This window comes from Thunnus maccoyii, chromosome 11, assembly GCF_910596095.1.
Source record: "Thunnus maccoyii chromosome 11, fThuMac1.1, whole genome shotgun sequence".
Classification (NCBI taxonomy): domain Eukaryota; kingdom Metazoa; phylum Chordata; class Actinopteri; order Scombriformes; family Scombridae; genus Thunnus; species Thunnus maccoyii.
This window is the reverse complement of record NC_056543.1, coordinates 7980297-8007312: the sequence shown is the minus strand read 5'-3', so window position 1 is coordinate 8007312 and position 27016 is coordinate 7980297. Positions and strand designations below refer to the sequence as shown.

The window sequence follows — 27016 nt, the reverse complement described above, 5'->3', positions numbered from 1 at the left end:
TCGGCGTTTCTAATCGCCGAATTAAGAAAACTATCCCGAAGAAAAGCAGAAAACAAATGAAACGTCCTCACAACATTTACCTCAATAACTATACACCTAAAAACGAGTAAACCGTTAAAAGCCCCGGTGACATTTCGTGGAAAGCTTCACAGCTGCATTGTGGCTTTAAGAACGGGGCTTCCTTGAAACCGTCAAAGCCATGGTAGCATGGTCAAATTGATGAACTTCTTCAACGTCTAACTTTTAGGAAAAAAAAAACTTTTAGATACTTTTAACCTTTGTTTTTTTTAAGGTAGCCTGCACCGATACGGTTTGTTTTGTACGCTGTTCTTTTCTCTAGATTGTTACTTCACTTTTTACGCTCAGTATGCGTGTTTGCAGACAGGGAGTGGCAAAATATAAAAACTTTTTTTTTTTTTTTTTGTTTTGGCCATAACTCCTCGAACTAAATTTATACAGTATTAACATCATTGCCTTTGAGTGACTGATAATACTATGGACCATTCGCCGTCGATAATCACGCAAGTAAGAAGAGAGGAGGAGGAAAATGCGGCTTGTCGTGAGGAAGGTGAGTTTGAGGAAAGTTTTCTGAACTATTCAGCTGCGCATGACAATGTCCGCGAAGCACCGGGCAGCGGAGCTTTCAGGACGCCACCGTGTCACAAATGTCAACTCTTGCTCTTTGAAGCACCTTACCGTCCCCTTCTCATTTAGAGAAACTTTCACGCCCTTGAATGACATTGCTGTAGCCAAACATTTTGACTAGCTTTGAGTGAAGTTTTCTAGCCTTGCGGGTAGGCCGTGTAGCCACGGGCAGCCGCTGAGGAGATTTACAGAAAGAAAAAAAAAGAGAGGGAGAGGTGGTTATTTGGATTTAAACGTTTAGTCTGTAAACTTAAAAGAGAGTCGCGGGTTTTTAGTTGTGTTCCGCGTAGACTTAATGCTGAATGTGATAACGATAAAACATCAGAAATATGTGTCTAGTCAAAGGGGCGGGGTCAGAGGCTCTGACAGGTCACTGTTATTGTTTTGGACTTTGAAGTTGAGTTGCTTCAGTTCATTTTTATCTCTTTAAGTTGCCCCAAAGAAGTGTTTTTTTTAAGCAAAATGAACACATAATGATCCTACAATGGACATAATTATGACAGCATGTATTGCCAGTGGTGGAGGAAGTACTCAGATCCTTTACGTGTAAAAATACTCAATTACAAGTAAAAGTCCTGAATTGAAAATGTTGCGCAAGTTGAAGTACAGACTGATTGATTGGTTTGTTTATTTAAGTGTCCATGTGGGCTACAATACACTAAACAATAATAACTAGGATGGCCACATGACAGATCATCATAATTTATGTTCAATCTATGTTGTAGATTCATAAAGAGGACATTTCTGAATATTTAGTTTACATGGAAGAAACGTCCTGTTATGATGGATACAGTGTTCTCTGTCTTCGCAGCCAAGCGTCTCCTATAAATCTCGCTAAATACAAAATAAAGCCAGCCAGGATCTTTCAACTGGATCTTTTTTTAAACAAATAGTTCCTCAAGTCGCTGTACAAAAGGCAATGAAATACATTAGAAATTCATCCTCCACAACACCAAGATCACAAAATAAAACACATAAACGTTGCTCTTCAGGAATACTTTTATATCTGCCAGCAGTAAAGTAGCAGCTTTTACCTGAGCACACAGGGACCTTTGCCTTCTCTGTAAATTAAATTTTATATGGTTCTGTATAATAATCGTCTTTGATTTGAATTTCTAAGCTTTAGTTTCTTACAGATGTCCTCCTTCCTTCGTTCCTTGTAGATCTTTACTATTTTCTGTTTGACTGTATTTATATTACACTGCAAGTTATTCCTGAAAATAAAATTCAAATCAGAAAGAGAAAGTATTGCAGCGACCTGTTAGATGACTGTGCTTCTGGTAACTGTTTCACCTCTCTGCTTTACAAGACATGACTCCCATCTCGAAGTATTATCAGCAAAATGTACTAAAAGTATTAAACGTTAAGTACTCGGTATGCAGACTGTGTTATATTATTGTAGTATATTACATCGTTGAGCTGCAAAAATTAGTCAATTAATTGATTAGTTGCCAACTATTAGATGATGTTAGTCGGTTAATCGTTTTTAAGAAGAAAAAAAAGTGCAAATTATCTGATTCCAGCTTCTAAAATGTGAATATTTCTTTAGTTATCTATGACGGTAAACTGACGCTTGAAGACGTTAACCTGGGCTCTGGGAACAGTTGCAACATTTTTCACCATTTTCTGACATTTTATTTCCCTCAAATTATGATACTGAACTGATACTGTTGGTGTTTTCCCAAATGTCTGGCATAAATCTCAGTCCTAGACTTCACAAATACAGTGAGTCTGTTATTTCCACAGAAGAACACTGAGCAGTGTTTGTGGAAACGATCTGCACTCTCACATGGTCAGGCATCAGAGAACTGAGACTAAAGCCTGTGGCATAATCGAGCTCAGCGTAATCCTGCAATACAGACGATGAATGAAGCGTTCCCAGACTAGATTAATTACTTCTAGCTTCATTAGATCGTATCAGGGAAACCATATAATCGTCTCATCTCTATAAAATGTTCCTTATTTCTCTCTTTGTCATTATGCTCTAATATATTCTCTATTAGCGGGCTCACTTCCATCCTAACATGACATTTTCAAGTAGTCTGCTTTTTCTATACAGACTTCTGCTTGTCACCAGTGTCAGTGCCACAAAGATAGACCATTCCAGATATCTGAATTAGTGATATCACCTGGATTTCAGTGGATATAGCATTGTTTTCTCTATAGGAGGAAAAGTCCTGAGTTTATCTGCCTTGGTTCAACTTGTGTGCTTCGGCGTTCCTCCCAAACCAAAAGATATAAAGATGAAGCATCGGGAATATTCCTGCTGTTGCCAGGATGACAGTTGGATGCTGTTTCCTCACAGATGGCCGAAAGCGCAGAGGAAAAATTTCCCAACAGGGATCAATAATGTGCATATTTCAAGGTTCAAGGTTCATTTCAATTGTCAGTGAATGAAATTCAGTCGAGCAAATCATTTATTTTCTTCAGTTTACAGTTTTACGGAAGAATTCTCACTCGTTTACTCAGATTTAAGGCCTTTCTATAGTTATTAGCTTATAACAATATCATAAATACTGCTTGAAAAGTATTCAATAGCTGAAAATGTTGATAAAGTCAGGAGCATTTTACATCTAGACTTAATTCAGTAATTAAGTGCTCATATAATTGAAATTATTCATGCATAATATGGCAGTTTTCATAGTTTTTTGTGGACATGGGTTGAAGATTTGAGGTTTGTCAGTTCTTTTCTTTCCTCTTTCTTCTTTGGAGATGTCGTTGCTGTCACTTTTTTTAAATCATGGTTAGATTTCAAACTATCTCTGTGACTCCAATCATGTACTTGTTCTCACAGTTGATTGTTGAAGATAGTGAAGATGGTTTTGACTTGATAAGACTTGAAAAACAGTAGCAGCAAGAGCCAGCTGTCAGTCTATGGTGATTGAATGAAAGGAGACAATGTAAGATAAGAGGCACTGAATTTGTAATTGAATAGTTAAATTAATCATCCAGTGGGGATGTGTTCAAACAGCCGGTTCCATTTTATAGTGGACTGTGAAACTCTCGCCTAGAGAAATGATCAGCTGATCACCTCACATCACTTTAAGAACCTTTTGATTCATATGATATCAACATTTTAATCTGGTCTGGTCTGAATCAGGACCTTCAGTATTTGGATAAGTGGCTGGTGAGACTACAGCTGTTGGCTGAATGTGTTGGATACATTTAATGAACATTTCATATATGATGCAGCTCATTTTGTGAACATTAGTTAGGCTGACACTAAAAAACTGCCTTCTGAGGTGATAGACAGTTGTAGTTATTTTAGCCTTTAGTGTCTTGCAAATGTAGAAATGTAAACCTAGCTAATAGGATTTGATAAAGGATTCATTTACCAGTGCAACCCAGCTAGTGTTTAACTGTGCATACTGTAACTGTGCAGTGACTCTGCTGTAAAACTGAATCCAGTCAGAAGGTGGCAGCACCGTCCAGTTTACAAGCACAAGCCATGGATGTGTTCCATGGTACAAGACAGCTCCGACCTCGTCTCAGATGACTTCCTCTTTGCCAAGAGGTCACGAGTCCAAAACATGGCTGCCACACAGAAGTTAGGGGCCAAAGAAAAAGGAAAGAGGAGATGTCTTCTGCCCTTCTTTAATTTCATTTCATGAGTCGCCGCAGCCAATTGGGGCATTGCAGATGGTTCAACTCAATAAACTCGTCATAAAATGTCTGTGTTTATATGTTTTTCTTTTTATAGCAGTGACAGCGCTGTTCTAGATAATTTAATAACAAATAATATTTTCCTGTGCACTAAAGTCAGTACAGAAACTGTAATTGTAATAAACTACAGTTGTTATTTTGTCATAGGAATCGAGGACTGTAAAGTGGATACATTGAGATGCAAAAATGTTTAAACGAAAATCTGACCTGACCTAAGACAAGTTTGGCCGCCATGAACCTGCCATACCATCTGCTCTGGAGGGGCGCGAAGCAAGTTGTCAGATTGTAACAGAATATCGGGTGTCAGAGCGGCGGAAAGTCGGTCGTGGGAGGCCTAATTCTTTCAGTGTCTGGATAGGAATAGAAGCAGCCAAGTATACCAGCATGCCTAGCCTGAAAGGGTCCCAGATAAGCCTGCTTTCAACTAAGTAGGCTAAAACATGCTGATGTGGCGCGAGGTCGTTGCTGGCCCACGGAAATGCTGTAACCTCATTATCAGTGTCTCAGCCTCTTGAACGGGGAGGTGTGAGGAATGTAAAAGAAGGGTTGCAGAACAGTTAGCTTCTTACACATTTTTGCTACCTAATTATACATGTGGATCTTCATAAACAAAATGTAATCTTCCCCCTTGCACTTTAAAATCTGGTTGCACTATGATCATCGTGTTGCCCTTTAATACGGGTCCAGTATCAGTGTTAAAAGGTTGCCCCTGGTCCAGCATCCAGTGTAAATGACCCACCTACAGATCAGGAACTGACCGACACATATCAACACAGACTTAACAACACATGTTGTACTCGCCGGTGCCCCACTGCTGAACACATTTGGAGCAGATTTTCCTGTCATCACTTATCAATGAACTGATGATAGAGCTGTAGTCTACAGTAACAGATTGTATACTGTCCATTTTTGAGCCAAGTAAACAAACTATTGGACAGAGGATAATATAAGAATACACGAAAGGGTTTCAAATACACCCGCCCAAAATCTTTTGAAAGGGACATATTATACTTTTTGTGATTTACCCGTTATAATGTTGGATGTCTGTGTTAAACAAGATTCCAAAACTTGTGGTGAACGTATGTAAAAATGCTCCCTGAAAGTCAAAAGCCCAGGCCCACGGCCGTCTGTTGATAGTCTTTGTTCCTGTGGTTGTTGCTAAGGTTGCTCCGTGGGTTATCTGCATTGTCCACTTACGTTATTTTCTATATCCTACTACTGTCGTTTGTTTACATAGCCTCCTGAGCCACCGAAACTCGGCTGAGACACAGCTTCGGGGAGTTGACCAATCAGAACGCTGTTGGGCTTTAAATAGACAGGAGCTAAAACGGCCTGTTTTAGACAGAGGCTGAACTGAGAAGCTGCATAATGAGCCAGTATAAGATAAATAAGGAGTTTTTTGATCTGTAAATCATGCAAAGATATTCAGCCCCAGAATAAAAATATAGACTTCTATGTACAGTATCTATATAGAAATATAGATGTGCATGGTATGTTGTCCTTACCTGTGGACGATGCTACAAGTGCTTCAATGTACCCTCCACATTAGAGCTATATCAGCATAGTTTGATACAGTATAATAATACACCTCATACACTTTCATTTGTAGTTGCTAATGTCCGTGTCCCATTCTGTTGGGGAAAATGGTACCTCCATGTCACATTTCCACTGTATTTTTAGCCACATTAGCAGCAGGGTTCAAGGGATGGCAATGTTGGTCAGTCTGTCGTCCACTACTTTAGTCCAGACTGAAATATCTCAACAAATATTTGAAATTTAGTACAGACATCTGGTGTCTTGCCTTTTTGTGTCACAAAAGGCAAGACACCATGAATACAAACTTAAAGAAGAAACCAGAGCAAAATTTGAAGAAAAATTATTTTAACATAATCAAATCAGATTTCTTTGTAGAGCACATTTAAAAAAACAACTGTGGTTGAGCAAAGTGCTGTACAGCACAGTTTTGATGTACAGTTTTACATGCATATAGACACAGAGGCGGGGCACTCGCTGCTGCTGCTGCTGCTGCAGCAGCTGCTACTCTGCTAAACGTGCTGCTCACGCTCTGCTTTCTGTAGACACAGTATCGGTATGAGCGCTTCTACAGTTTCACAGCACTGTTTAGATGCGCGTTAAAAAAACACATATGGTGTGTGTGTCTACACTGTATAGAGACAAACATGAGTAATTTCCTTCAAGCCATCGTGCCAGATATTTTATTTCATGACTATTTTGGTACAGCAGCGTGGTGGATAGCCTTCTAAGATTTAATCGCCAAACAGAAAATCTACCCGCATTTGGCCCTCGGTGGGTGTTAATTTCGGACCCTGCAGACATTCATGTCCCCCTCGTGACCAAATACCTGAAAAACTTAAGACACTCCCATCAGTCTCAGCTGTCTTTATGTTTAGTGCTAATTAGCTAATGTTAATCGTAAATAGGTTCTTCTGCTTGTGAACATGGACTGTGTCCACACCTGTCCCACCTGTTTTATGCTGTTGCTGACCGCTGCAGTAAACAAAAACGTATCCCATAATGAGCATGATCGTAAGGACAATTAGCAACTCAGAACTTTTGACATGAGAATTGAATCTGATGATTAACATCTTGTCCTCAAGCCATTTTTCAACTACAAGTCTCTTTCTTGCAACTAAAGACCCATAATCTTAGATTTCAAGTGAAATGATTATTGCTTGTTGTTCACTTTCATAGATGTAGTAACTTTTGTCACTACTTATGCTAAAATTAAAATGATGCATTCAACACCCACTCAAACAATGGGTGTTATTTTGACTCCTAAATAGAAATGTCTTTAAAACGTTTAAACAATGGGGCATCCTGGTGTCCCAGAGGTTAGATGTGGACCTGGTTCCAATCCGGCCAGGGTCACTAAAAAAAAAACAAAGAATTGTTTGAACTTTAACCACTGTGGCTTGCTATTTCCCTGTATTTGCCCTCTCACACGGTTATCTTGCAGATGACTTGTGTGGATATCAAATCATCTCATCTATCTCCTGCATCATGTTAGAAACCAAAATTAAAGCAGTTGAAATGGCTTTCGGTTTGCACTTTGTGACCTCCTCTTATTTTGGGTCTTCACTCATTCCATCAGGAGCCAGTGCCATCTCTGCAGCCTCAAAGTCTGTTTATGTTTTTGCAATGTGGATGTTCTCATTAGGAAGCTTTAGGAATGATATAATGTTGTAGAGTATACAATGTCAGTGGTTTAATTTAGTATTATTTTAATTTCTATGAATGCACTGAAGCATGCGTGCACAGTGTAAACACACAGCTTAACCATTTCCTGCTGTTGGTTGTAGGTGACACAACAAGGTTTAGTTTGACTGTTTATGGCCTGGTGTAAGTATGCAGCACTATATATATACATAGAGTCTCATCATTAACCGCTGTCAGCAGCTGCTCTGGCGGGCTATTTTAAGCACTCTGATGTGTAATATCAGAAGAGTTAATGCACCGAGCAGCGTGATGTTTTTTAACACTACAAGCCTCACCTGCCCAGTTCCCTCACACGTGTTTGCACACAAAGCTTTTATCTTGGGACCAGTGAGGTATGTCCTAACCAGCATACCCAGGCCATAATGACCACTCTCTAAAGGCTTCGTCCACTTTCAGCCTCAGCTGAATGAAGTGGTCAACAGGCCAAAGCCACTGGGAATAACACTTCAAAGTAGGTCAGACTTGCTCAGGAGATGAAGCTGAAACTGGGCTGAGTAGAAAGGTCAAAAAAGTTGAATATAAAGAATCTTTTTTTTAAAATGCAGAATCAGAAGTGCAGTTTTCCTCTGTGTGTTGAGTTGAGTTAGTCTTTGATAAATGTGTGATGGAGTATATTCACTAATTTGTGAGTCCTTTTGGCAGGTATTTTCAGGTTTCTTGGATTTTTGTATTCTATATTTAAATTCCCCAGCTCTTAACCTAAGTTATTATGGAATTATTATAAATACAGTAAATATAATGTGGTGATGAAAACAGCAAGCGTCATACATGCTACATAACACATCCACACAGTAAACCTACAGAACACATTAAAGCCCCAATTTAAGAGTTATAGGTGAAAGTTATGGATGAAAAATTTTGGGGTTTTTTTGTGCGTGCTGGTCTTAAAATCAAAATATCAGCATATACTGATGTAAACAAACATTTGATAGCATTACAAAAAAAACAACTCAATTTTATCATTGTCTGGTGTTTCTGCAGTTTTATTCATTGCCTGGTGCAATTGCTCACCGGTGCTACTTTTGTGGTCTTCACACATTTACACCCAAAGCAGGCTGACAGGTCCGTGTTGCACCCCATGCTGAGGCAACAGATTTAGTCTTGTCTGAGCGGCATGCTAATGCCTGAGCTGACAGCTCTGACTGGCCATCTTGGCTCAGCTAGTTCGTCAGAGTTTTTTCTTTCTTTGTAAACACCGGCTCACATCACTCTGACACCAGTTGGTGGGATGTTTTCTACCACTTGTTTGCCAATAGCTGTTAGTATATCATGTGGTTAGTGATGTTAAGGTAGATAACACAAGGAAAAACAGAAATGTTGTACAGAAAGTTTAAACATTTTGACAAAAAGTCTCCAAAATCTGTATTTCTTTTATGATATGGTCATTATCAATTCAACATAATAAACTGATTTAGCCTGTTTTTTGATTTTACTTAATGGTAGCAGTGATTCTAAAAGTTCTTAAAGGGAACATATCATGCAATTTGTGATTTAGTTATTTATATAATGTTATGATGTCAAATATCTATGTTAACATGGTCAAAGTTCCAAAACTTGAAGTGAACGTATGTAGAAATGTTCCCTGCAAAAGCCCAGACTTCAACCTGCTCCGAACGCTTCGTTTGCAATGTTTTTTTTCTACCTTTCCAACAAGCTGATGTCAGATTGTCGCGCATTCCCATAAATGGCCATCCGTTCCGGTCTTTCCATGTGTTGTTCGCCTTGATATACTCTCACATTTTGGGTCGGATTTTAGCTCAAGCATGCATGAATGTATTTGAGAAGTTGACATTTCGAGTAAAGAGCGAGAAGTAGTGAAATGTCACTACTACTCTTTGTTTCACATTTTATTGATGTAGCCTCCGGAGCCGGCGGAAGTCTCCCGAGGGGCAGCTTCCAGAGCTGGCCAATCAGAACAGAGTGGGCTCCTTGGGAGGGCGACCTTAAAGATACAGGAGCAAGAGCGGCCAGTATGTTCTTCGAACTATAAATCAAGCAAAGATATTCTAGTAGGTCCCCAGATTAAAATATAGACCTATAAATTTGCATATGTGCCCTTTAATATAAAAATAGTCTTGTCAAAGAATCCTGGCTGATGTCCTATGAAACAGCAGGTAAAAGTGCTCATAATATATACAATACTTGTAAAATAATATGTTAGTGTTTACTGCATGACATTCCTTCTTCTTAATGTTGTTCATGTTATGCAGTATAGAAAAAACTGTCATCTACCGTTCCTCTGGAAGTATTGCAGTGGCAGTTTTGTTTTGCACATTTATCACAAAAATATGCACTGAACAACCAATAAACAAGAGAAATGGGTATAAAAATGGTTTGTTTAAATATGTTCAATGCCAATCATTCTGTAGTGAAACAACTGTGATCTTTTTAAGCAAACTTCTGGTATTTAGAACAACAAAATCTGCATTGGAATTGAAACTGGTCCAGGATGTCTTCACCTGACTATCTTTGGGTCTGAAATGTAGACATATATTTTGTTATGCAATGTCTTTTAACCTTTTGCTGCACAACTTAAATAGCCATAGTCAAGAAATACACAACATGTCAGAACACAGCAGGAGTCCTACTGACAGAAGTCTTCCGTCTGCAGGAATGATGCACCGATCAGATGCACTGGCTCAGCAGGGGTGCTAATACTGACGCCATGAGATGGATTGCATCCTGGCCAGAAACACACTAAATACTATTTCTTGCTTACTGATTACATAAAACTGTAGCAACACAATTACTTAAATAACAAAATAGTTAAAGTTGGTATTAAAAAAGTCCAAATAGTATGTAGTATGCATGTATTTGATGCTACTCATGCAAGAATGATCCCCACTGGTTTATAGATTTTAAATTGAAAAATAAAAGAGTGGTGGAGTCAATAGCAGCCACTTCCCTGAGTTGAGGTATTGAAATCAGTATGAGCAGATAATAAATGGGAATGGTTTGTTGTTAGGAAAGTATGAGCATCATGCCTTATGTTTCTTTTCTCCTCTGTCACGCTCTGTTCCAGGTGCCAGTGAAGTTTCCTCCTCAAAGAAGCCTCGCAGCAGAGGCCTTTTCCACAGTCTCTTCTGCTGTCTATGTCACAAGGAAACAGAGCCACCTCCAGTAAAAAACAATGCCCCCCTATTGGTAGAAGAAAATGGGACCCTGTCAAAAGTAAGTCCATCTCTCACCCTTCCCTATGATATTAACTTTCTCTCACCCCCCACCCACTCTTCATCATCTTTGAGCAGCATGTGGTTTGCATGATTGACAGCCATGTGATGTGTAAAACACATGTTTTCCTGGCTCAAGGCTTTTCATGTTTACAAGAGCATCTCTCCTGGGCTGGGAGCTAATGCACTGCAGTGTTGGAAAGTACTCCATGTTCAGACATCAATCAATATGACTGCGTCACAAGGAGGGCGGAAATAGCGTAAATGTTACCGAAGCGGCCATCTGACTGGAGGATCTGTGCTTTGTAAAATCACCATCTGCTACTGAGGTACCAACAGTAGCTGTGTTACAGTAGAACACTGTAATACAAATATGGTGTCAAGTGATTAAGAGTATGTGCCCCTAGCAAACCTTTCTGGATTTGTATTCATTAGGTTTAATGTTATAAACTCATAAACAATTATAAAATAGTTTATCTGTTGAAACTAATGAATTATTGTGTAACGGGTGCTTGAATGTGAAAATGTGAATTTTCACAATGTTTACTTATGCTAAGACAGTGCTGTTAATTGACAATAACTCCTATGGTTTAACTGAATATGTTCTTGGAAAACAACATGGCTTTTGGCAGTTATGGACCAGAGATCAAGTGGTCAAGACGTTCTCAGGTGTCAGTTTCAAATTTATGCCTTAGTTCAGCCTTTTTATAGAGATTTGATATTCCAGAAGTTATTCGTCACGTCTTCCCAAAATAAATTGCCCGGTCTCTGGCAAAGGGAGGGTCGAGTCAAGTGCTAGTCTCAGTTTTGGTTGTGACAACCTGTCATGTCAACGTGCATGCTGCTCCTGTTGCTGTTACTCTTTCAAGAGGGCTGCACTTTCAGTGACTCCCCCCACCAGCTGTGAGAATATCCACTTTGCATGGACCCTACAGTTACCTGGCAGTCATTTGGACTTGGACTCTGCAGGATCCTTAGAGACAGCAAGACCCTGACCTAATACATGAAGTATAAACTCTGAGTGAACATAGTGCAGAATTAATTTTCATGATGTATTTGGAAAACACTGAGCAAACTGAAGTCTCTTGCGAAGAGATGCTGTCTACTGAAGCCATGCTTGCTGAACAATGCAAGGTTCCCAAGTTAACAGAAGCTGAAGATTTAACCAGCCCTTCAAAGGGAAGTGCTGAGCTTGACTTGGAGGTCCTTGTGGAATATACTGAGCAGACTGTCAGCAGAGACATGGACCCTTCTATACTTTGCGTGGAACATTTCGACATGAATCAAAATTTTACAGATGAGGCTGAATCCTGTACATATTGCAATGGACTCACCGAGAGCTTTGAGCAATACTCATCAAGTGATGGATTTTTTGAATCTGACAAGACCCTTGATAAGTGTGAAACTTCAGGGTTAAGCCAGCCATTTGATGAATGTGCTCAGCACTGTGAGTGTTTTAAACCTTGCAAGTCCTCTGAGCACTGTGCTAATCATAGCGTAGCTTCCAAATGTAGTTCTTGCTGTGAACACTGTGCAGAACACCTCCAATTATTTCAGCAATGTAAGCCCTCTGATCAACAGTTTGAGTCTTTTGACTTTGAGGCAGATAAATTGGCAGTGAACTGTGACATTTTTGGGCAGTGTGAAACGTCTGATTTCATACCTGAGTGCGCAGACCACCTCGAGTGTGCAGACCACCTCGAGTTACTGCAACAATACGAACCTACTGATCAGCAGTTTGAGTGCTTTGACTCTGAGTCAGACACGTCAACAGACGACTCTGAGCAATGTGAGATGTCAGGTTTCACTCCTAACATCTCTGATTCAGTGGACCTATTGTACGGTGGCACTGGACTTTGTGAGTATGACGAAATTCAAAATCAAATTGAATGCACAAATGACGATGATGAGGGTTATCTGCCTGAAGAAAAGGATGAGGAAAATGAAACAGAGGTCAGTGATGAAGAGTCCTGCGGATTAACAGAAGATGTAAATTCATTGCATTTCAAGACACCTGTGAAAGTTTATTTTGATGACGGTGAACATGTTTCCCTTGAAAGCGAATGCCTTGAGAAACACCTGGACACTAAAGAAAACTTCGACTCTGAAACAGATTCTGAAACAAACCAAGAGTATGAAACAACTGAACAATGTGCTGCATCAGAGCAGTGCAACTTTGACAGCACAGAGTTTTACACTGAAGAAGATGCCTCCTCAGACTGCTCATCTATTGAAACCAAATCCTTTAAGACTTGTCCTGATGGCAGTATTCCTTCTGACCCCTCCTCTGATTCATCTGGTGAATCTGAAAAAGGAACTCAGGAAGATTCAAGTGATGAGCAGACCCAGTGGGAATCTTTTGAAGATGACGACGAAGACATAGAGCAAAGCAATATGAATGAAAATTATAACGATCAGACGAAAACTCCCACTGTTGATATTGTTATTGAGGATTACTTCGATTTATTTGACAGATCTGACTATTTTGGCTATGCTTTTGCACAAAAGCAGCATTACGTCTCCTGCTTTGATGGGGGAGATATCCATGACCGCCTGTATGTTGAAGAAAAGCAAGCTAAGGTACAAGTGAAAGAAATCAAAAAGGAAATCGATGAACAGGAGACTGATGCATGTTCTGATGCTCCTGAAGAAGCATGCAAAGAGGGAGACTTAAGTCCGAGTGATGACACCTCTTATGAGTCTTGTGAGTCAGAGAAACAATCTGGAGAATGGAAAGCAGAATCAGAATCAAGTTTAGAAGAAGTTGAAGAAAATGAATCTGCTTTTGATGAGGCCCTTTATGCAGAGCATTATGTGGACTCTGAGGCAGAAAAGGATGAAGAAACCTCTGATGGAGAAGCTTGTGCATCTGAGAATTATGCTTCTGAAATCTTTAATGAACAAGAAGCCGAGGTCTGCCCGTCCTCTGGTAATGAGATTATGAGTGCGCCGTGTGCAGAAGACATCTCTGTTGAAGGTGATGCATATGAGGACAGTATCTTTGTTGCACAAAGTTATGAATCTACTGATGAGAATAACTCCATGATTGATGACGTACAGACAATTGTTACCGATGGCAGAGAAGATGACAAAGAAGAACCCAAAGACGAGCAGCCTGATACAGTCTACAGTGATGAAGACAAAGAATTTAGTGAGTTTCCAGAGAACGAGTCGTATTGGTCGCTTACAGATGATGAAGATGAGATGTATGATCCAGGTGTTGAGGAATACTATGCATATCAGATCAATAGCATTCAGTCATCTGTCAAACAAGCCCTGAATGGATTTGTTGAGGAAGAAAGTTCATACGAGCAGATAATCAATGGGGATGCTTCTAGGAACGAGGGAGAAGATGCCCTTTTATCCCCAAAAGAGACTCAGTTACAGGATGTTCAAGCCCCTGAAATTTGCCCGGAGGAGTTCAAAACAGTCAGATTTGAAATTACTGACGTTACTGAACTGAATGAGGACTGCTCTGTTGTGGAACAAACTCCAGAATCAGACGATGACTGTGAGTTAAATAAAATTTCACCACCTCAAGGTATTATTCACAGTGTCGTCCCAGAGCAAGACGCGCACACGCAAGTCAACAGGACGGAGGATTCAGAGGAGGAGAACAGCGACGATGAATCCTATGAGCCTTGTGAATGCGAGTACTGCATTCCACCGCAGGTATTACAAGTAGTAAAGTATCTGCACCTTTTCTGTGAAGTACTGGAGGAAATTAATTTGTGTTTTCAGAACTGTGGGTGAAACTTTAAATTATCCCATAATCAAGGCAAATGTGCTGTTAATACTGTTTGTCTGTTTTGACACAATTAAGACTGAATTACCAACCGTGGCAGTCAACAAGTTACAGGAGTATTCAGCTTGGCAGATTGAACGGTATCTGTGTCAAACTCCAGCTCTGCCATTATTATCACGTGGCCGTTCACTCCGCTGGGACAAACACAAGCATGAGTTACTCAGTGTTACAAACAGCTTGTTAGGTCATACCAACTTGTTTTTAGAATTGGAATCGCATTAACAAACACTGATCTCTGACCACTTGTTGAAGGATGAGACACAGTATGGTGATATTTACATGCTCCATCACCGTGGCAGCAGCTGTAGCATCCAGGGTTTCCTGTGACCCATCATCAGAACACCACAACACAATTCAGTCTCTTAAGTGACAAGACACACAGACTCACATACAATGAACAACATATTGAGATGGTAATATCAAGTGTATGTTTAAAGCAATCACTCGGACATTGTAGCTGCTGCTCATATTGTGGAATTGAAAACTTAAAAGAGCTTTTTAATGATGGGAAACTTTTCTACAAATGAGCTTCAGGTCTTAACTCTTTTAACACTTTTTATTTTCAGGTACCAGCAAAACCACTGCTCCCACGGATGAAATCGAATGATGCAGGGAAGATCTGTGTGGTCATTGATTTGGATGAAACACTAGTGCATAGTTCATTTAAGGTAAGTTGTCCTGTGTGACTACACCTACTTTCTCATACATATACTGTATATTGTATACCTTATGGGGTCACTGACAGATGATCAGCTACTAGCATACACCGTTATATATACTGATATTTCTAATGAAAAGTATTCAAAAGAGACAATTAAAGGGACAGCTCACCAAATTAAAAAATACACATTTATTTGTTTTGTCTGTAGAAAAATTAGTCAGACCTAGCAAAAATTGATGATTGGCCGTGTATATGTTGCTTGTAATTCAATCCTCTCTGTGTCCCATGGTTGGATTGGTGCGAGTGAGTGAGTGGAGTCAAACTATGTTGTCTGCCACAGTTTGGTTTTTTTTGTTTTTTTCTGGGCTGTGAAAATTTTTACTCTCCTAGCAATATGTTACTTTTCTCTGAGAAAACCAGGATTTTTTTGTCATAAATGAAATTTCAATTTTAAATACAGATAATAGGTCATAAGGTATAAGCTTTTGACCATCTTTATAGTGCTGACCTGAGGTTATTCCTTTGTGCAGTAGCAATAAAATGAAATCCATCACATGCAGCCATGTTATGTTCCACCTCTTAAATGCCTCTCTACCGTGATTTAGTGATAGAGACCTGCTTGTCTGATTAAGCCACGTGCTTACCATCTACATAATTTTGTTTACAGATTTTGCACTCTGCTTGATTCACACTTAAAGTGGAAATAGACTTTTTTGCTTTACTTTATCATTATGAAGTAAATGTTGATTGCACAGTGTAATGGCTATAGAATAATGACACCATCTGTGTTGGTTCCCTATAAGCCTCGCAATTCTGTCTGTCATGGGTACGATCTCCTGGGAACTCCCAGGCTCGACTTGCGGCACAAAGCAAGTGTGTCAACCATTTCGCAATCAAAAGAGGAAGAGGATAGTGTTAGCCATATTGTTTCCCGCAAACGCTAGCGAGCGCTAGCAGCCAGAAAACAAATCAGGAGCTGCAAGGAGCCAGCCAGGACAAAATGAACATTTAACTGTTTGTTTCTGGCTGCTATTATGAGCTAGTGTAGCTAGCATTAGCCATGTTGCAAATGCTAACTAACGCTAGCAGCCAGAAACAAACAAATGATCCGTTGTCCATTTAATAATCTAAACAAAGAACATGTTTTCTTGCAGTTGCCTCTCTAAAATGAGCAGTGATGAAAGTTACTATATTCTGTTTATTTATATTCTGATATTTTCAAAGTGGTGTTGATCATTTCTTCATGGAGCTAACAGTTAAGCTCTGACGAAAAAGGAAAGCAATCCGGTTGTCTTTGCGACAGTGGCGAAAACAATAATACCACTTGGAAACACTAGGGGGGGAAAGTTGAAAAATTTTCTGTTTCTATTTAAATTGGAAAAAATACTGTGCGACACAGCTCAACAGTAAGCTTCGATTTTAGCAGAAAAAGTAACTGGAAGAAACTCCTTAAGCTGAAAAGTTGTATTATGGTGTAGTTTTCTTGGCAATGCAAGCTTAGTATTAAGTTATGACAGTTGCATGCTCCCATTAATGAGGTTTGGAGAAGGCGTCTTTTTTCCTTTCTGTCTTGAACACATGAACACACAAGCACATACATACTAAAAATCCTGGATTCCTGCAGTTATTTTTCTTGGGAAAGGGGAGCCGATTTTGGCAAGAATTCTTGGGAAATTTATGCTATTCAACCATCAAACTATCTGAATGGATATACAGTATATCAAGATGGGTAACAATAATTGTCTTGCCTACTTAGAGACTATACAGTCACCTGGAAATCTGGACTGTTTGCAAATGTTTTATTTAAAATAATTAATAAATTTTATTATATTTAAATCTTATTTCCTTTATAATTCTCTCGGCTTGTAAGTACAAAAAATGCTAGGATGCACACATTAAGAATCTGCTGTTAGGCTTCCACATTGACTATCAAAGCAAACAATCTACTTGCCAAAGGTAGGCAAAAATAGCAAAGGGATTTACGCTACATCATTTTGCATATTTGTAGAAGGCACATGACTTATTTTTACACTTATGGAACTAGACCTATGTGCCACATAAACACATGGTGGCCCATATGGGATGCTTTGGAATCCTGATGTAAAAAAACACCTACACCCTAAAATCAAAGTTAGATAAAACAAACAATTAAAATCAGATTAAGAGATCAGATTTTCTACAAAGGAAAATACATTTGCTAAAGAACAGTAAATACTCAGCTGGTAGTTATAATGTACCACTACACTTAGGTAAAAATTCCCAACAATTTTTCTCAACAATAAAGATGTTAATATAACCTGAAAGAAAAAAAAAAGGCTTCTAAATACAGTACTAACTTGAATAATCTATATATAATTAGTGTATTTTCGTATGATTTTAAGAAAAAAACAAACACATTTTGAAATAGAATCTCTGCACGCTATAATTAGCAAAGTGTTCATATATAAAATTATTATATCAACATTAATAGTAATACACTGTATGTAAAGATGATTTCAGAGACTACATTTGGTTTTACATTGTGTCTACAAATAACTGCCTTCCTTTTGATCAGTTTGATACCTTTTAAGGTAGCATTCAGTGAACAAAGTAATCAATGCCAAAAGTCAAGGCTCCTGTGTCACGACCAATTATGTAATGAATGCCATGTGGTGTTTAGTCCTTCTCAGATCACAGAGTGTCCTTAAGGATGTCACTGGATATCGCCACTAGCTATGTGTAAACAGGCTCATACTCTGTGAATTCCATGTTTAACACAAGGTGGATAATAAAACTCATTATAAGTTTGACACACATACTAAAAATAGCATGAGATAACACAGTTTCGGGGTTGGTTGTGTGTGAAAGGTAAAGGAGACTGAGTAAGTTGTGTGACTTTTCTGAAAAGTATAGAAAACAGTCACATTTTATATGCAACTAAAAAAAAAAAAAAATTAAGCACACCTGCACAAAGAAGTTGCTTGACAGTGTACATTGCCGAATAGTCAAGCATTAAGTATCAACCATAAGACATCTTACACTCAAATTATAGACAACCTCATGCAGAATCTGTCTGGTTCTGCAGTAGAGTAGTCAGACAAGCCCACCTTTTGTTAATGGTGGCTTACTTGCCTTTTTACAGCTAAAGATTTCCCACTTTGAATTCTTTAGGAAAGAAATGTTTTGTTAACTGCCTCCATTACTATGTAAAGCACACAACCTGTTACCAGTTCAACCTCCAAGTAATAAAAAAATAGGCCAAATATGTCAACATATATTTTCGTTTAATTGGAACATCCAAATAGAAAGTAAATCATTATTGGCTGAAGTTACACCATTGGTCGACCGGCCCAGTGTTGGAGTTTCACCATTGGTTGTTGCTCTTTCAAAATCAATTGGTGCGAACAGTTTCAATAACGTACTCAGGGGGTGTTTTCAGTGGAGCCCCAAACAGAGCTCACTCTTAGCAGGACTGAGAGTATACATTTGATGAACTATAGTCCTGTCTACACCTGGCATTAACATGCATCTTAGGTGATCAATCACAAGTGGACAGCTGTAAGTACAGGTGTAAACGCACCCAAGACACACTGAGAATGCATTGAAATCCGATCACTCAGACCACATTCAGAGGTGATCTGGGCCACATGTGACCCCATTCTTTTAGCAGTGTGTATGCACTAGACCGCCTACTCAACTGACATCCTCTATTTTCCGTCGCACTAGGCACGGGATGGGCATTGCTGCCTCCCAGTCCATGAGCCCTCCATCCAAAGTTGTGTTCAAGTTTTTTGATAACAGGATAAAGAGATGCATTATTTTGTTTTTCTTTCCATTTTCATGTGAATTTAAAAAACAAAATCCACTTCCCATAACCTATTTTCCTCTCTAAATCAGCAATTGGAACAGAAATTAAACCAAAACCAGAAAATAACTTGTTTTTTGCTTGTCTGTCTAAAAAAAAATATTTTAGAAGCTAAACATTGCTGGATAGTTTCCTTTGTCCTGTCAAGTTGCTGACTACAGATTTTAGTTTTGCTGCGTTGTTCGACATAATGGAGCTCAGGATTTATCAGGAGGACGGCTGCTGTACTCCAAACAGTTTCACTGAATGAACCTGGACTGTGTGTGTGTAACAGCTGACCTTTTGGATGTGTTGAAGAACACAGAACATTAATTAACATTAGATCCTGACTGATCCTGCCAGCATGTTGGGAAATTTAAAGTTACGCTGTTGTGCCTCGTGCATAAATGTGCAATTATACATCATGTTGCTGTATATCATGTGTAAACCACACCATGTAAATTTCATGTAAATCGGATGTTTGTCATTTAAGGCTAACATCCTGTTGTCAGTAGGTCTCGCTATGACTATGACTCAATATTGACATGTAGATGTGTTCAGGCCTGGACTCTTAACAAGCATGAGAAATTTTGGGCAGATTGGACAATGTAAAGTCAAGTTACAACAACTTCCTGTTTCATGTTTTGGGCAAAATTGACTGGCACGGAACGTCAAGGGCTTCGCAATTTAGCATCACAAAGGTCTTTAGATGTCACCGACTAAATTTTAAGTCACTCGGGTTAATTCTCTAAGAGGAGTTTGTTAAAATACAATGCCTGTAAATGGCTTCAAAGTGCAAAAGAATTGCACAGTAAATTTAAAATGGCTGACAAAGAGGCTTTTTTTGAAATTGAAATTTAAAGGCGGGGGCTTTGACTTTGAAATTTTCTAGGGGAGGTGTTGCAAATGCACTTCTGATGCATTTGCAACACCTCAAAAATGCTAAAAGTAATAAGAGGGCGCTATAGAGCTGACGTGCCATGCCCGTACCCAATTGTAATATCAAATCGAAATACTTACTAGTTCGAACATGGCTGCAAAGTTTTGTGAGTTTTTGTGTATCCTAAAGGCATCAAACATGTTCATGTGGCATGTGTTCGTAAAATCAAAATTGATGCACAAAATCCAAAATGGCTGACTTCTTGTCAGGCAAAAACATTTAAAAAAAACATGTATCTGTATCCAGAATGATGAGAGCAATGATCCCACCAAATTTCACGAACATCCAAGCAACTTTATCCCAACATGGCCCTGCATTTGAGGGCGCTCTGCAGCCCACTGGCCATGCCTGAGCCCAATCACTACTGAACTTCTCAGTTTTCACCAGTTCTGACGTGTGTGTCAATTCTTGTGAGTTTTCGAGCATCCCAAGCCCCTCAAAAATGCAATGGCATAGGGGAATAATAATAATAATCTTTACAGAAACAATAGGTTCCTCGTACTTTCAGTGCCAGGAAAAATATTTTCTTTTTAAAAGTGAATAATAACTTACAAATTGAATGTTTCAAAGCTTTGCTGCTATGCATAGCAAATCAGTTATTTCTAAATGGGGGTTGGAAGTGGGTTAGTGTGTTGGAATGGCTGCTTAGCCCCTGAGCTTACACTGACTGAGTGTACATTTCCTGCTCACTGTAAAATAATGGAGAGTTGCTCGTGTAGAAAATTAAACTCTTAACAAGGCAAAAATACTTAAGAATTAAACCAGAACAGAAACAACACTGAGAAACTGGATTAGCATTTGTATTTCTGGCACTGGAGAATGTGCTTTAGTTTGAATTCAAACTATTATTGCCACAAATTCATACCTGTGGAATCTGAGTCCAAAAAAAAACCAACAACAAAGAAATCATAAAAGAAAATTTAGTTAATTAACTCATGTGTTATTCAAACATTTGAATCAGCAGGAGACGACATTGTGAAATACTGTGAATTAATTGTAAATGCAAACTCAAACATTCTGTTTATGATTGATGTTAAACTCATTCGGCCTCGCTTGCATTACCTCATGGTATACCGATTTAGGCCATGGTGTCATGCCTTATATAGAATATGCATGTGATGATGCTAACATTTGAGAGGCATATTTCCTGTGTGATAACCACCTACGTAAATCACATATATTTATGAGCCTTGTCACTTTCTGTAATGCCTGTATTTCAGTGATGGAAGTAACAAGAGTCATGTTATTTGCAGTGTTGTGTTATTTACAAGACGCTGAGGTTGCGTCTTCTATGTAACACATCTCCTCCTCTAATTAATGGCCACTGTTGGTTTTCTTTGAAGATAATCTGAAAATTTGTCTTTTTTTGTGTGTGTGTTTAATACTCCTGCTTTTGTTTTCGACAGCCAGTGAACAATGCTGATTTTATCATTCCAGTGGAAATTGATGGAACAGTTCACCAGGTATGCACTTGATATGTTTAACTGGCTGTCTGTCTCACATGTTGTTTTAATGTTGAAGGATAAAGCAGCCATCAAAGAAGTTACGCTTTTGTAGATGCTCTCTAGACTTCCTGCTAAAAGCCCCAAAGATGTGTTTGTGCAAGCAGGATTGATGCAGAGCACAATTTTATAAGTACTGATTCTCATTGTACTTTAAATACAACATACCAGCAACCAGAATATGTGTTATACACCATCCAAAGCTCAAAAATAAGGGGGTAAAAGTAAAAAAATCTTTGTGCACTGTGCACCCTGACAGTAGCTGTAGCCTGCTCTGTTGATGGCTCCAAGCAGCAGGTGGCTATTTCAGTGGCCTGACGAAATGAGGAAACCCTGGCAGGCTTCTCAGAAATCACTGGCCATCAATCTCGGTCTGTGGCGCATATTATGCCCCGTTCATTGGCGCATGGCAACAGCAGTGACTATTCCCTGCAGGCTTTAAAGGGTAACTGCAGTCTGCTTTGCTGGGCCTGCCAGAAGACAGAGGAGCTTTGTTGTCCAAAGGGCCTGGGTCTGTTTCAAGTAATCCAGGATAGGCTTGTTAAAAGTGGGGAAAGCCTATTCGGGATGACTTGGTTCAGAAACAAGGCCGCCGGCATCTTAGTGGAAGTAGTTATGAAGTCCTGTCGGGGTGTTTACAGGAAGTCTTTGTTCATTTAAATATTACAGCTTTACTTGTGCATTAATTTAATGTCACTATAGCAACATACAATTATCGACATACAAAAGGAAACAATGCTCACAGTAGGGTTGGGCCGATGGACAATGGCTGACAGTCATCGACTACTCTGTTCTTCTTTTGCACAAATTACATTGATAATTATTACTCTTATTGGATTTTTACTTGCAAAGCTTTTATTGTACTTACAGTAACGTAACGAGTGTAGTCGTCATCAACAAGAGTAAAATGTTATCTTCACTTCACCTGGTTCACTGTCTCCACCACTGACAGCAAAACGCAGTAGAGACTACGTTTATTTATGTTATTTACCTAATTTATGTGCACTCGTTTCATTTCAGCTCAGTATGAGAGTCTACTGCGTTTTGCTGTCATTTATGGTTGTGCTAGTTTCTCTCCTGTCCTCTGCTCTCTGTGCTTCACTGAGGGTGGGGAGAGACAGACAGCAGTGGAGACAGTGAACCAGGTGAAGTGAAGGTAATGTTTTACCCTCCCTGCCCCCACCAACAACAATATCAGCGTCCATTGTGATGTTTCATTGTGGACAACGTCATATTCCAATTCGGTAGGCATCACCCAACCCTAGCTCACAGTGGGTGACACCATACATTTTTTATTATTTCTTTTCTCTGAATAATGACAGAAGTGAGTAGAGACAACATAATTTAGTGTACATAGATACCTGGCTCTGTTATGTTTAAATTGACTAGCGAGCACAGGTGCATATGAGGGCATCTATTGGTCTTCTGCTTTAATTTAATAAAAAGGTCTCATTCATTTCAGATTTCATATTCATGTCCTTTTTTTGTGTCTCCACCCAGGTTTATGTGTTAAAGAGACCCCACGTTGATGAATTCCTCAAGAGGATGGGAGAATTGTTCGAGTGTGTTTTGTTCACCGCAAGTTTATCCAAGGTCAGACTGCTGTTTTCAGCCCACATACAGTATCCGCTGGTTATAATTTGACAGCATAATGCAGACTGGATGGCATATGGCAAATGGATATAAACAGTGTCCACCTGTCCAGACTTTATGTGGAAAGTCACACCTGTTGTTTCAAAACATTACGCTTAGAATTACTGGAAGCCCGGCCTCATTTTTGGATGTGATTTATAGGCGACTTAACACATACACCCTCACACCAGATATATTTATGATACCTGTCAGGAGATTGCACAGATATTTTAACCTCTATCATTTACTTCAAACTCTGTTACCTTATCCTTGACTTAACTTAGAGAAGCATTCGGTCAGTCATTATACACTGAAAAACACCTACATATATATATAATGCTTTATTAGCCATGTTTGTCTGAAGCACTTGACAGTATTATTGGGTATATTTTGGGTGCATTGAATGAAATCAAATGCTGCTCTGATGTCTTTCATGTCACTTTTCACTCCGCTGGCGATGCATGCCATGCTCACATTGTGCAAGGGGCAAGTTAAAAAAAGGCTTACTTAAAAAACATCTTGTAAAGTACTTTTATTACTAACAGACCAATGCACAATATGCATAACTAAGTTACAGTTTTGCACATTGATAGGGAGGCTGTTCCCTCTGTTTCATCTCCAAACCAGCACACAAATAACACAGATGCAGTGTTGGTCATGTCAAACCTCAACTCTAGTTTTAAAGCCGCTATAATCGATATTTTTATATAAACAATGGATCAAATGACTATGTGTATGTGAAAGATGTCGCTCATAGTGATGAATAATTATCACCCAACTCTAATCTCCTCAAGGTCTTGAGAGTGTTTTGGTTTTATGGCCAACTCTTTATCAACAATGTTTTTCAGTGATAATGTTGCTCCATGTTTGCTGGATGTCTAAACAGACAACTGTTTGCTAACACATTAGCTAAGAATTGGTTAATGCATTTTTAATGTGGTGATGTCGTGATTAGCACTGTTGCCTCACAGCAGGAAGGTTCTGGGTTCAAACCTATGGGCCGGCCAGGGCTATACTGGCCCTATTCACAACTGGTATTAACATGTGATATGTATTTGGATATATTGTCTGGATAATGACATTCAATCCGTGTGTATTTGCATTTACACCTGGTATTAAAATGTATTCTCGTTCTCTCAGTTGTGCCTGCATCTCAATATGCAAATGTACCAAGCAGAGCTGGAGGACTTGCTATCATTCCTTTCTAAATCACTTTTTCCTAAAGAAGACTTCGAGCTACTTGTAGCTTTTGCAGGGTCTTCTTTAGCTGGCAGGAAGGTGACCTTTCAGCTTATTGGGTTGATTTTTTTTAAAAAAATTTTCTTATGAATGTCATCACACTGTACAGATTGTATCACAATGCGTTCTGAGTGCATTTACGCTTTGCAAAAACATGCGTTTTCCCTTGTCCAGATAACGTATCCAGATACAGATCACATTTTAATGCCAGATGTAAATGGGGTGTCTGTGTGGAGTTTGTATGTTCTCCTCATGCCTCCAAAGGATTCTCTCCAGGTGCTCTGGCTTCCTCCCAGAGACCAAACACGTGCAGGTTAGGTTAATTGGCGACTCTAAATTGCCTGTAGGTGACTGACTGGCGACTTGGCCAGTGGTGTACCCCGCCTCTCGTCAAATGTCAGCCAAGACTGGCTCCAGCTCCCCCGCGACCTTCTAGAGGATAAGCGGGATAGAAAATGAATGGAAATTTAATGCAAGTTTAACCTCTGATCTATAAATCTACTTTTTCAAAATGGTTAAATTCTTTCCTCTTCTTATCTTATCTTTAAATTAACACATCCATACATATTAACTGTATGTCCATAGTTATGTACAAACATAGCTCAGCACTATTTATAGACAGCCATTCTGTTTCTCCTGCTGCTGTAGTACGCAGATCCTGTGTCGGACCTGTTGGACAAATGGGGGGCCTTCCGGAGCCGTCTCTTCCGGGAGTCGTGTGTCTTCCACAAAGGGAACTATGTAAAAGACCTGAGCCGTTTAGGAAGAGACCTCAACAAGGTCATCATCATCGACAACTCCCCAGCCTCCTACATCTTCCACCCTGACAACGCAGTACGCTGCTTATATTTCTTTTTCTGCAATACACTGATTATTCAGCATCTCTTAATTATAGCAGTTTTCCTTGTTAACATTAATTATTATGGTATACTATTAAGTTTTTTTCTGATTCTACCATATCCTGCTTTTCAAATCCTGCAGGTTCCTGTAGCGTCCTGGTTTGACGACATGTCAGACACCGAGCTCCTCGATCTTATCCCCTTCTTTGAGAGACTAAGCAAAGTGGACGACATCTATGATATTCTCAAGCAGCAGAGGACTTCAAGTTAACAGAGGCAGGATACTAGGATGAAAATAATCACCAGCAGCTGTCGTCACGGGGCCATGGAGGCTGGTGGGCCGCAGGCTCCACGCTGCTTCCCAGTACAAGGACCACACTGCAAAAAATGCCTGTCATTTAATCTAGTGTTCCACTCTAACAGTTTATTGTATAAAAAAAAGGTGAAAGCAGTCTTCCGGTGGGTTTTGGTACTTCAGCATTGACAGTAATCTAATCCCAGAGACAGATTTTCTTTCTTTTTTTTTCATAATGCTAGATAAAAACTGAATATGAGATTAAATGATTTCTATAGATCTTTTGCAGTGCAGCTAGTGTGTTGCTGTTGTTGTGACAGCAATGACCTACTGTATGTAAGTGTGCTGTAAACCTAGATTGTGTGAACAGTTCAGTGCCATTCTACAAATGAACAACATAGCATAGTTTTCATGTCAGTACAATGTAGCATTTTGTAATTAATATATCTCACACAGAAAATAACAACTCATGAAACTGTTCCTGGAAGATTGTACCTTGAGGTTAACTTACTTTTTTTTGTACCTTAAATGGCCAAATATGTAGTAAAGACAATCATTAACTTAAGAGAATTTTGGGTTAATAATTTCTCGCACATTTTTGACACATTTCAAGACAAATTGCACATTTTCATGTGCTCCAAGTAACTGTATATCTCTGCAAAGCTACAAACACTGTTTGTGTGGAGAGCTTGGCCTCTGTAGGTTGAGATTGAAAAGAAACCAAACTGTTATCATTAAAAACCATATATGGTAGCCTACTGCCATTGAATTTAGTCCTTATTCACTACATTTACAGATGATTGATAATGTTTAATATAATCACTAAATCCTAATATTACTGATTTGAATCTAATTTTAATGTGTAATAACACTTTTAGATTTATTCTAATGCCCAGTTCAGTTAACTTCATACTTAACATAACCAACACATTTTTAAAAAGCAAAATATATAACTATAAGTCTGGATCTCGCAGACATTTAGATAACAGACTGACTGCACACTGATCTAATTGGACCTTTCAGACACAGAGTCACCATTGCAGAAGTGGTGAGATTATTTTTGTACATACAATATATTCGATTTTAGGCAATCGTTTCGATTTGGTTTTAATGTTATTTTATCAAATGTTATTTTATGTTTTGAGTTTTTAGCTGAATTGGCCACCTCAACGTGCCGCCTATCAATAATGCAATAATGTTCATGTGTGCAGGAGGAGGTTGTGACCTGCTCAGGTGTCATAGATAAATCTGACATTTGATTTAAAGCACACACTGACGCCTCCTGTTGGTAAACTTGAATCCGAGCTTTTTCATGCATGATAGTAAATGGAGCCAAGTGTGCTACCTTATTGATCTGTATATTCAGTTTGATAGGGGAAGCTTGAGCCAGACATGTTCTAGCCCTGATTTAATTTGCCTGAGTCTGGAGCGAGTGTGTATATCTGTATGTGTGCGTGTGGGTTTCAGTGTGATTGCGTCAGTGTGAATATTTACATCAGTTTAAGATTTTAAAAAAGAAACTTTGACAATACACGAGAAAACATAATCTGTCTTGAAATAATGAT

General features: G+C 39.0%; 1 protein-coding gene across 1 annotated transcript; it reads left to right on the top strand.

Annotated features, from left to right (window-relative positions):
• The first annotated feature begins 190 nt into the window (after nt 1–190).
• On the top strand, nt 191–25610 carry ctdsp1 (CTD (carboxy-terminal domain, RNA polymerase II, polypeptide A) small phosphatase 1). The gene is made up of 7 exons (XM_042425985.1): nt 191–568; nt 10568–10716; nt 15087–15188; nt 21351–21407; nt 22947–23039; nt 24966–25151; nt 25299–25610. Exons 1-7 carry the CDS (start codon nt 496–498, stop codon nt 25425–25427), a joined length of 789 nt encoding a protein of 262 aa, XP_042281919.1. The 5' UTR covers nt 191–495; the 3' UTR covers nt 25428–25610.
• The last annotated feature ends 1406 nt before the right edge of the window (nt 25611–27016 follow it).

Coding starts and splice junctions, on each gene's coding strand:
- ctdsp1 (XM_042425985.1), top strand. CDS start 496: ATGGACCATTCGCCGTCGATAATCACGCAAGTAAGAAGAGAGGAGGAG. Junction 10,717..15,086: donor AAAATGGGACCCTGTCAAAA/GTAAGTCCATCT, acceptor TTTTATTTTCAG/GTACCAGCAAAACCACTGCT. Junction 25,152..25,298: donor TCTTCCACCCTGACAACGCA/GTACGCTGCTTA, acceptor CAAATCCTGCAG/GTTCCTGTAGCGTCCTGGTT.